This window comes from Ochlerotatus camptorhynchus, unplaced genomic scaffold (genome assembly GCF_037179485.1).
Source record: "Ochlerotatus camptorhynchus isolate MF236.1 unplaced genomic scaffold, CSIRO-AGI_Acam_v1.1 ptg000324l, whole genome shotgun sequence".
Classification (NCBI taxonomy): domain Eukaryota; kingdom Metazoa; phylum Arthropoda; class Insecta; order Diptera; family Culicidae; genus Ochlerotatus; species Ochlerotatus camptorhynchus.
The window spans coordinates 777,719-790,034 of NW_027040812.1; the positions used below are offsets into that span (position 1 = coordinate 777,719).

The following is a 12,316-nucleotide window of genomic DNA, read 5'->3' on the forward strand; positions in this document are numbered from 1 at the left end:
AAAATTATCGCTACAAAAAGGTTTCAATTAACTATTTATTTGGACACCTATAGTTTTACCTTTGAATACAGTAATTAGTTCATACTTTGTATAACACTCTGCGATTAAATATAACATAACATTACTTTTCTACTTTTTACGTAAACAATAATCAACATGACAAATGAGCCACAACAGTGAAAATGGATTTTGTATATTATTAAACTGATGCCTTAAATCAATATAAAAATAATCCTTCTAATATTTCGGAAGACGTTGGAATATTGTTTCTACGTAAAGAATTTAAATACGCTTTTCTCATCTGCTGGAAGACATGATTTCGGTAAGATTGTTATTGATCAATGGCTATATGGATAATTTAAAATGTCGAAAACTCTTCTTTCCGATACCCACTAGTCCTAATGGTTGTAGAATTTAACACTTTTTGCTTATCTGGTTGGATTTTGGCGCTTATTTGCTCGTTCCTCAATTAATAGTACAATAGGGTTGATAAATATATTAATATCGTGTTTAAATACTGATTTTTGTGTGACTTGCTTTGATCTGCATTTATTGTCATTGCACGGTATATTGACTTTTCGTTTTCTTTTTTTTTCCCTCTCGTTTGGTTTTCTACAATAGTAACGATGTTCAGTTATTGCATTTGGATTCTTTGTTCCTCACTATTTTTCATTCATTACTCTCAATCACTAGCTATTTGTTTGCATTCTTAATATCCGTTGAGTCATGATTTGGCTTGATTGCAGATCCTTGGCAGGTTCTGCAAGCTGGAAGACAGTTGGATTACCTAACGATTTAACTCATCTGATCCTTGACGCATTTAGGAAGACATTGATCAATTTTTTTTCGGTTTGTTCTGGATTTCAACAATAAAATGGAATAATCTCCTTAAAGCTAGTGTTTTTCTCGCGTGATTTCTAAACTTGTTTTATACATTTGGTTTGCTTAGGATATGTCTTAATTTTAAATGCTTGCAGTAAACCCAGTACGACTCTATGATTTAGCATTCAATATTCAACTCAAACTAGTTTCCCTTCCGAATCGGACGTTAGATGCTGTCTGGGAAGGTCTAATCCTAACTTGGCTCCGGTAGGTTCAATCATTGTATTAACACTATATGCATATATTTGCTGAATTTACGTCATTAAACGAAAAGCATTCGAACTGATAATCGTAATTTAGTTAACAACTGGTTCTAAACTATACAACAGGAGTTCGATATCAGAAGATACTTAGAACGGAAGACCAATCTCGAATGCTTTGATCAGTGCGCTGCCGGAATCGTAGATTCCAACAACGCCAAATAAAACGCCCAAAAATATGATAAAATAATCGCACGCTCGCTGCTTCTGATCCAAGAGGTGACCCTTGAGTTTCAGATGGAAGTAACACGGCCAGATGAAGCTTAACATCGTACCCGTGAAGCTGCCAATGAAACCCATGAGGATCGAGAAGTGCGGAATAAAAATAGCCATCATGATCGTTCCAAGAATGACAGTCAGTCTCCATGCCAAACCCCAAACCTTCAAGTCCCCATCCAGTTCCCAAACTATAGGAAACATGGTCTTTGGTTTTCCGCGGAAGAACGCTCGTTCCAACAGTTCACACGCAGCAAAGAATGGCAGTGGATAACTGAGGACTGCTTTGATCACCAGACAGAAATTGACCAAACCTTTGAAGGAAGGTGAATGCAGATTGTTTGTAATCACCTGCTGGGTGTCATTTTGGAACGTCAGGAAGCAAATGTAACCAAAAAGGGCTTTAAATGCAGCTGCGGCGATATGTGACCAATCGAGCATCCAGTTGAATTTGGAACGGTCCTCCATGTTTCCTTCCAGTGTCGGGAGGAAGATTTGCGACGTGTAGGAGAAGACAATAACACCAAGCGAAATTGGAAAATTTTCAAAATCCATTCGCCACTTGACCTTACTCCATCCCCAGTCGCCAATCTCCAACAGACAGTAGCCGACGATGATCGCATTGATCAACAAATGCGCCATCGTGCACCAGAATGAGAGCAACGAGACATGGTGAAGCGACTTGAGGAAAGCCAATGGTAGTAGGAATACACCGCACAGCATCATCCACGATCTGGTGTCCAGGGCACCATCGGGGAACGATCCGGCCATCAGATCACCGCAGACTACCACATACAGAATGCAGGTCATCAGCAGTTCGATGATCTGCGCTATACTTACCACCCGGGCACCGATTTTCTTACCGAAGCAAACCTTCGCGATCGCTACGTAGCTGTCCCGAACTCGAACGGGTTCACCGGTTTGCGGATCCGGCTCGTACAGGCACTGCACCAAAATTTTTCCTGTGTAACAGCAAATATACGCAATGCCGACCATGGCGATGATGGCCCAGTAGCCGCCGCGTAGAACAGCAAATGGAAGCGATACGATGAACATACCCTGTGGAAGGTGACACAGTGTTAGTATTCTCAGCTAAATATTCGTTTCATTCACGGCTAGGATAGTGGTGCCTTTGAGAAAGTTGCCCGTTTTGATGTACGAAATCAGTTTTTATAACTTTGCACCAAACTCTAGATAAGGACCATGCGCTTCCACCAAATGCTGCATAACGGTGCCTCCTCACGGTGTGTCACAATGGGGTGAAACCAAAAAACGTGGGACATGGCCATTTTCGGCAAAACTATTGAGTGCAGCATTTTGATGTCTTGTAGAATGTTTCTTAATTTTTCTGAGTATTTTATTTGAGTGGTAAATAGTCATATCCTACTTTTTTGATTTCGTCGTTTTTTGAGTTTGTTAATTGCGGTAAGCTGCAACTCGGATTAACTTTTAATACCGACCCTGATTGCAAACCCTTCGTCTGTGCCATAGAAAAGACGTTGTCTTGCCCTGGGGTCAATTTGATCTCAACTACAAATTGCCGTTTTGGAAATTTCAAATGTTTTGCAAAGTAAATTTATGTTAAAACCATTCATTTTTAAATTGTAGGTAGATCTCTCGTTGGGAGCGGTCATTGTAAAAATGTGCTCATGAAATAGAATATTTCGATGATAGAGATGTTTATAACACGAGATAGGCTTTATGGGACGGCCCGGGATAGTGGATAACATGCATATATCTTACGTAAAAGTCTTGAGTTCAAATCTAATCGCTGAAGAAGTCACGAATGACGCAAGAGTGTTAAAGTGATTATAATAAAAAAAAATACATTACAAAACAGTCCGACATTCGTGTTCGAGATTTAATACCAATTGGAGCTCATGGTTAAAAGAGTATCCAATAACACGATGCATCAGCATCATATAAAATTAAACCCTAGTGAGTATTGTTTTACACTTCTCTCAAAGACACCATTACTCTGTTCCATTAATCGTTGAATCAATTAGCTGAAATGCAGTTTATTATCTTAAGGTATGCCATTCCTATAAAATCCTAATTAATGGAAATCTGAAAAATGAACATAAATATCATACTTACCAGACTAAAAATGAGGGACTGATAAAATTTTTTTTAAATACTGGAATGTCGTTTATAACTAACCGTACCGACCATTATTGCCAGCATAAAAATGTACATCAACCATGTGTTTCCCAACCAATATCCTACACACATAGCAATTACTAGTTTTTCTCGTGACGGAATTAGCCATTTTGTCAAGCTTCTGCATTCATTGTCCATCGTATGTCACTGCTGTTTGCGGCGACAAATATCGGAAACCACACATAATATGTTTTCCGTTAATTGTTCACAGGGGACAGTGCAGTGCAAAATATGTCTGGTACCCCTATATATGCATTTAAATTAACATGCAAAACCCCTCGTTTTATGCAAAAAAAAAAATACATCTGAAGTCCCTCCTTTTTACATATTCTGCACAAAAAATAGTTTCTAAACCCCGCCCCTGACATGATTTCTCGTTTTTTTTTTATGAATAGGATGGGGTAGAAAGTATCTTTTGTGCAGAATGTGTAAAAAATGAGGGACTTCGGATGTTAATCTAAATGCATATATCAGTGCCAACATTTCAAAGGGGCGTAATTGCTTTTGTAAACAATGGCTTTAGCTGTCGATATCTCCCATCTTAAAGCTCTCTCCTTCAAAATAACAATGCTAGATGGCAGAGGAAGCATTCCTCTATCCAGTGATGGCATGATCATTAGCAAATTGATATTTTTCCACTCTAATACGCTCTCAATATCACGCGTGATATTGGAGCAAAATATAATGCTTGATATTGATTTTACAAGCTCCTTTGATATTGCGAGACTATTCACAACGTGTAAAGTTGAAGCTGAGAGTTGAATCGACGCAAAAATCATTCCGTTATACCTCGTTTTCTTAGAAAGAGAAGGTATAATAATGCTTCCTCTTTTATCTCTTCACTAATGGCAGACACAAAGCGACTGCTACCAGCCGTTAGGGAAGTTTTGGTTGCGTTCGGGTGCAAAGCAAAAATCATGAAACTCAATCTCACCTCAGTTTGGAGAGATTTGTTAGCTTGATATTCCGAGCTGCAACATCACAGCTTGCAATATCAACCGCAGTTGTGTGCTTGTTGATTTTTGTCTACGAAAATCAAGCGTGATCTTGGGCTTTGGTGAGATTTGATTTTTTTGATATTTTTCCAACACTGCCTCTATTGGTGTCATTATTTTTCATGAGTGAGCTTTTATTCGCGAGAAATGGACGGCTAAAGCCATTGTTTACAAATGCAATTACGCCCCTTTGAAATGTTGGCACTGATATAGAATTATAGATAGATACATGTTTAGCAGTGTCAGGCATTCTATTTTGCAGTCTGTGAGAGCGACATCACAAATCAAAAATAGACCAATGTAAAAGCTTCTGTGGAGTGACATCACTAACAAACGGATACGGAAGCAAAATTGACAGATTTTATGTAAATCTTTTAATTTTGTCGAACCTCTCAAAGGAATCCCTTTATGGACAGCTTTTTGAGCGTGATGATTTGTTTCGTTTTAATTCCGCTATAATTGCTTATCTTTTGACAGATACTCGTATTTCGTCTACTACTTGCAGACTTCATCAGTGCCAAGTACTCCACACCATCTTTTAGCTACGACTTATATACTTATCAATAGGTACTAGAAATCAGCAGGTATCCAACTGCCATGTCACTTTTACCTAACCAGCTTTGTCGGTACCGTAAAACGGGGTATCTTTGATAATGCGGGTAATTATATTGTAGTTTAGAGTATCTCCGTTGATTTTTTTTTGTTTATTTATTTATTTGATAAGGCTCAACCGAATTAACTTTACAGAGCCGAGGATTCTTGGTCACTATACAATACATCTTAAAACTATAGTCAAAAGGTACAACACAATAAACACATTATCTTCCGCTATCCAAAAAGCCTCCTCCATCAGAAATGGAGCCGCTTCCAGTAGTTTCATTGTATGGCAAATTGTTGTACGCCAACGAGGGTCAGAGCGCGTCCATTGCAGCAATGGACGCAAAACGTGGTCAGCACTCACACACTCATCACGAAACGGTTGCTTTCCAAAGTCGACGACGCAGCGACCGAAAGAACTGCTGATGAAGAACAATGAGGAGGACCACACAATTGGCGTTGACGGCACCGTCGAAAAATTTGCTCTTTCAGCAAATATAGACAGTTTCTTATGGGAATTTTCGGTGGAGTGAAAGGATAGTACAAAGTCCGCCATGTTTCACGCACAGTCTGACGTTTGCTTATGGATTTTCTCATAGGAGTAAAGAGCTACAGAGTCGCCGTCAACGCCAATGGTTGCTGCCAAGAAAACAGACGATCGCGTATGACACATCTAGAGTGGCCTGCTTTTGTCGACAGCCGAGTGAACACTGATCTCCGTTGATATCGTATATAGTTTTTATATGGTATGTGCTATATATTTTATAAACATATTAAAAAAACAATTTTCGTGTTTCTCGCCTGTTTGAAAAAAGCGCTCAAACCATCACTTATGAAATGTATTTCCGATAAAGCCATCGCAAATTCAATGTTGTATTCTTATTGCTTATGATGTTTTCTGATTACATAATCATTCAAAGTTTCAAATTTAAAGAACTGAATTGTTTGAGTTTCACCCATTTTTTCTACATTCATCGAGCATTATCAAAGTAACCCCAAATTTAAAAAAAACTGAAGTGAACTAAAAAAAATAGCGCAAATGCAATAATTCCTGACAAACATGTTATCGACAAATTGACGCTAGGACCCCCAGCTTTTGTAAACAATGACTTCTCTCGATGATTGTTAGGAAATCAAAGCACGCCCACGCAATCCGTCGGGTAAAGGAAGTCTTACCCAACCTGTTGGTGATGTTCATTTGCGCGGGACGAGCCTTGACTTTCAAGACATCATCGAGAGAAGTCATTGTTTACAAAAGCTGTTACGCCCTAATTCCAGTTCCATCTTGATATGGAAAATGACATCCGATTGATGATCTTGACAAATTTCCAAAAAAATACTCTTTTACAAATTTATGGTGGTCCTGAAAAGGACCGCTTCGTCGTGATGGTTGAGTAATGCTGAGCTATTAGGGTATTAAACACAGATGAGGCTGGTGAACTGTATGTTGTTTGGAATGAGGGTGACGTGCTTGGCATAGATGGCCCACAGCGACTCACGAAGAGCTACTGATTCCGATCAATAGCGGTGCAGCTTTTTATCTCCTTCTATTGATGTTCATGTGGACTGCAGCTCACTGCTTGCAGGCAGCCTTTCGTTGTGTACTGGAGAACAATGTTCAACGCCATACGCCGAAAGCACTGCTGGTGCTGCAGATGATGCCGACGACTGGACACCACCACATACGATGATTGGAACTGAATCCGATCAGCGGTTGAGGCCAGCCTTGTTAGCTAGTGGGGAGCCCTCCGTTGTGTACTGAAGAACACCACCACTCACCACGCGGTGATTGTATAAACACCGTTTGGTGAGTCCGGATGGAATTCAGCTTTGAAATCAGTGTTAGGGAAATTGCTTTTCGCCATTTTGAAAAATGATAAAGTCTTAAATTCAGATGCGTAGAAATATATCTGATCGATTGTGATAAAATTATTGAAATTTTTCCAGGAGCAGCTGAGTTATTAACGTTCAAAATCTTTCATAATTATGTTACATGTTCCAATTGCGGTTTTCACAAAGAGTACCCCATATAGAAATCACAGACGTAGTCCTACGTCAAAACAAACGATCAAACTGACGATTGCTAGAAAACAAGCAGACCCTAACTTGATACCCAATCCAGGTTGGAACTGGATAATAAACAAATTTGATATAAGCAAGCATCAGCAGATAGGGGCTGACCATCGGTAGGGGAGAACAGCCCATAATGCAACCCTGTGGTAAAATGGCCTCGTGCGGTTTTTCTTTGCTTTCCTATTACTAATTCTGGAAATATCATGTGCCTGATTGTTAGTTCAAGCACTGAACTAGCAATGCTGATTGTTAAATTCACGAATTGACAATCAGAAAAAACAGCGCCGGTCCATTTTACTCCAGGGGTGCGTTTTGAACCATCCTACCCTATCTTTTAATATGAAGGCTGAAACGGGCAGGGGCGTGATGTGCTGCCAAATCGGCCTACTGAAAATCCATCAATGAGATACAAATATGTAAGGCTCAGTGAATTTCTCATCTCTTTCGTTCTCCCGCTGTTTAAATGGTTGAAGGAGTGTGACGTCAAACTCCGTCATCCGGTGAAATCCGGTGGTGTAGTGGTAAGCGTGATTGCCTCTCACCCCAGCAGGGGTTCAATCCCAGTCGGCGCCGCCGGGATATTCTAAGGCATAACATCTCTGATGACGCCTTCCTTCGGAAGGGAAGTAAAGCCGTTGGTCCCCGGCTCATGAGTTGATGGGTCGATAGGTAGGGTCCAGGTGTGCGAGATGCCTCCCTGGCGTCGGTAGCATTGGAGCTCGGCACGGAAAACAAGATCGACGGAAAACAAATCAAGGAAAAAACTAAATGGTAATAATAGCAACTCGATGATTAAAAAGGAGCTCCTTTGCCTAGTTGCAGAAGACCGTGGGTTAAATCCCTAGCTCCTCGCGTTATAAGATCGTTAGGACATCAATTCATCTTATCGTTTACCAAAACGAACCCTGCTGCAAACCCAACTCTCTTACCCAATATCCCAGTAATTGCTGGTGGAAGTGCAGAGGACTCCTCGGCTTCCATCAAAGCAAGTGTCACATCAATACATTCCTACACGGATATGAAAAACTACCCAAAATTTAGTACTTTTCCCTCAATTGCCGGGTTCAGCCCAATAACCCAAATTTGAGTACATCACGTATAGCAGTTTCCATTTAGCAGCAGTAGCAAAAAATACTTACTCTTAAGTATATTCTACCCAAAATTAAGCTTAATTCATGTACATTTGAGAATATGCAATTTACTCAAAAGTAACTAATTGGGTTGAACTATATCGTTGGGTCGTTTCTCTTGTTCCTTTATTGACAACAATAACGAGTGCAACACAGCAAAACATAAATTTTAATATGACATCCAAGAGGATGCACTTCAAATCATGTCGAAAATCTCATGTAATTTTTATGGCCACAAAAATAAACAAATGCATTAAGGTGTTTCCTTGTGGAGTCCATTTTTCCATCACACCTCACAATTTCATGAGCACACAACTCAAGATCTACGAGGTTTATGCATCTGTAAATTTCAGACATTGCTTGCTTCTCCGCAGCAAACAACAAGTAGTAGTTTCAGCTACGTGCATTCACAGAAAGCTTAATATTTTCACATGTGAAATTGCTAAGTGTAACACGAAAAAGGACGCTACGGGGAATCACCTTAAAAGCAGCATAATGTCTGTTCATGCACTGTATTAATGATAATTTTGTCCTTTTTGGCAAGTAATATTACACCATATGTTCGACACGATTGAAGCGCATCCACTTTGATGTGATATTAAAAAAAAATTCTATGAAGTGAGAGATTAAGTTAAAAGAACTCAAATTAAGGGTAGTATTTTTTCTCCGTGAACTCATTATTTTCTAAACCTGCGTTAGGGCGCGGCCGGCGCTGGTATTTCCTAGTTTTAGATCATTAGTTTTTACACATTAAGGATGAATTCTAGTCCCAAGCATCGTCTATTGGTTCTCTGTGTAATTACAGCTGATCTGGCAATAACAGAGTACCAACCGTGAGCGGTCAATCATGCTCATGCTCATGCTTGATATCCTTGTCCCATGCTTAATGCTAGGATTGTCTCTATTTCCCGAACCATTTGTAAATTTCGAGCTATATTTTTTTTTGATTTTTTGACGGTTTTTGTACTGTAACCGAAAAAATTATAGCTAACCCCAAAATATTATTGCAGATTTGGAAAGTGTGATAAATTTACAATAATACTGAATCAAGAGTTTATGAAATGGGTAACTCAAAGTGATTTGGTGAGCAATTATGTCACGTTATGTTACAACGTTTTGCACTTCTCAACTACACTACTCAACACCAACACGTTTTGAGCTACTCAAATCAGAAACTCTTGATCAATTAGTAATTAGTGCAATAATGTCTAGAGGCCACTTTTCATTGTTTTCAGTTACAGTTCAAAAACTGTCACAAACCAGGCAAAAACCGTTGTAAAGTCACGTAGAATGTGTCAATTATTCTCTTACCTGGATGGCGTTGGTGACGTTCCACGCTGCCTGATACTCGTTGATTTTCATTCCTCCTGCTGCTTCGCCCTCGCATCCACCAGCAAATGTACTATCGGATCCATATGACTGAACACTCCCCTGTCTGCAAAAGGTGATGATTTTCAATAGTGCTAACACGTGCTTTTTCTTGCCATTCTCCACAACGAATGGCTATAAAATTACTTGAAATCATGTGCCAGATTTAAGACAATTGATGGTCGGGTTTGAGAAAGTTAATTGCTTACATATCCTATATCAGAGGTAACCGAAATAAACAACTGAGTTTTTAAGCTTGTAGCTATTTAGCTCAAATCCCATATGCTACGTGTGGATTTTGTTGTGTGTGCTTTTCAGCACAAATCGAATCTGTAATGCGCATTAATATTGGGGAAAACTTGCAGCTTACCTGGGGTAGCCGCCCGCTTGGTAGCCGTTCTCGAAATCGCTCGGTTGGTTGAAGCCCGTTTCCTGGTATTGCCCGGCGTTCGGTTGTTCCGCCCCTTCCTGATGATACGCCTTGGGATTAGTGAATGGATTTAGCGGATTCAATTCGGTCGTTCCACCAGTGTCTCCTGTAGTAAATAACGTTGTGGTGAGAATCTATGCCACAAGGTGAAATCTTCGCCTCAAACTTACCATCGGACTCAGCAAAGTGGACATTCTGTGGCCTAGGTGGTACTTGCGGTGGTGACCGCACGCCGGCATCCGGACCAATGTCCGCTCCACCGGGTTGTTCGTAATCGCTTTGTTTGTTCTTTGATGGAATCGTCTGGCGTGCGGTCTGCATGGCCACGTTCAGGACGTTCTTCACCGGTGGCAGAGGTATCGCGCGAAGGTTGTTCAGGAAAGACATCTTTTCCGATATGATTTCTTTATGCTTTGAATTTGTTACTATTTAGTGGCTAACTTATGAGTTAGTGTTTTGTTTCTTATAGTAAATACAATCTTCTTCTTTTTATCTGATCACTATATACTTGTACAGCTTAAGTTATTGTTTAGAGTATTATAATCTAATATATATATATATTTATTTGGAAGACTTTTAGTGATTTTAATGATGATTTGATGCGTTCGCTACCTCGACCACGATGTTAACCGGTGAAGATAACTGTAAAGTAAAAAATATTTTAACTCTTTGGAATAACATTTGAGCAACAACAATAGTTCCAATTGCACTTAGATCAAAAATATATGAAAATAATGAAGGCTCATTTTTCGTTAATATCGTTTTAAAAATATTATAGATGAAACATTAACTTATTAATATTTTTGAATTTATCATTTTTCACGCTTCTCATTGTTGGACGACGTTGCGGCTTCAATTGAGTTTAATTCTGACTTTCACCCGATTGATAACTGATTTAGATTCTGATTGTATAATGAAGTAGAGTAATTAATAATTCTTCCTAATTGCAACGTAATTAAAATTAAAAATATGCATTCATCCTTCGAAGCTTATTAAAAAACCACCCCTTTAATGAAGCACCTTAAAACATCGGCGGCCACCATAGTCCACACTAAAACGGTAGCCGATCGATTTTTTCTCTGCCTTCAAAGTCCCAAAATACGTTTCATCACCACCAGAAGCATCACTACACACTGCCAATGGTAGCGTGAAGCAAGAATCACCACCCAACAATCCGAGAGGGGAGCATCGCACGTCTCGTGACACACATCTCTATAAAAAGGTACACGGTATCAACAAGGAAGCAGGATGTTGCACCCTTCGTAAAATCGGACGAAAAGCCTGGCGCGTGAGACGGATGGGGGAAGGGGTCGGCTGCTGAATGAAATTTTTCCACCATCAAGGGGAGTCAAGTTACGGAATTGAAAAGTGCACTTTTCGCCTATTTTCTCCATTTTTCGCGATCAAATTTTACTTACATTTGATTCAACGATGGAACTACCAACGAATTATCACTTTTGCACTGGTGGAAACGAACCGAAGCAGTGTGCTTTATTCCGGGGCGATTTCTTTGCGGAGCGTGACTACTACCGATTAGAGTGCCATTTTGGAGGAAAATGACTGCTCTCGTGATGTGGTAGCCTGTCGTCGAAACTGGATGGGCCCAGATGGAGGTTGGAGGGAGACGTCTGGATAAAGGATGACAGGATGAAATCGAGATAAAGGATGCTGTGCCTGGTTGGTAGCGAATAGAAAACGTGAGATAATTATTCGATTCGGTCGTTGATCTTGACTATTTAATATTTATTGAAGGTTTTATTCTACCATTCGTTCTATAGACAATCGTACACCTTAACCAAACGACATTTAGAGCAATTGTACTAGTGTTTTTTCCTCTGTTAGGGACCTAACACCACTGCAACCAGTTTCCAGTCCTTAGTTTAGTGCATGTCGTATTATTCCATCACTATAGAGAAATGATGAAGTATTCATTTTTTTTAACAGTTGTCATTCTTGCATTTAACGCAAGGATCCGACTCTTATTGAAATGTCCCGCTATTTATACCCTCCTTGAAACACCATCCGAAGGCGCGCCCCTCTGTCAGCCAAAATTGGACTGCTTAGCAACAACATTAAGCCCAAATAACATTTTAAGTTTTATAAAATACTACAAAGCTACTATAAAACAACATTCATAAAACCCTGCTCAAGACTGCTTTGCCATTGATACTAGAATCTGTCTAGTTGGTCCACTCTGGAAAAGGT

General features: G+C 39.7%; 1 protein-coding gene across 1 annotated transcript; it reads right to left on the reverse strand.

Annotated features, from left to right (window-relative positions):
- Positions 1-21: 21 nt before the first annotated feature.
- VGAT (vesicular GABA transporter) lies at positions 22-11,649 on the reverse strand. The gene is made up of 5 exons (XM_065229968.1): positions 11,530-11,649; positions 10,282-10,753; positions 10,052-10,217; positions 9,625-9,748; positions 22-2,417 (listed from the first exon to the last, which is right to left on the reverse strand). The coding sequence occupies exons 2-5, from the start codon at positions 10,496-10,498 to the stop codon at positions 1,233-1,235; spliced, it is 1,692 nt and encodes a 563-aa protein (XP_065086040.1). The 5' UTR covers positions 10,499-10,753; positions 11,530-11,649; the 3' UTR covers positions 22-1,232.
- Between the last annotated feature and the right edge of the window lie 667 nt (positions 11,650-12,316).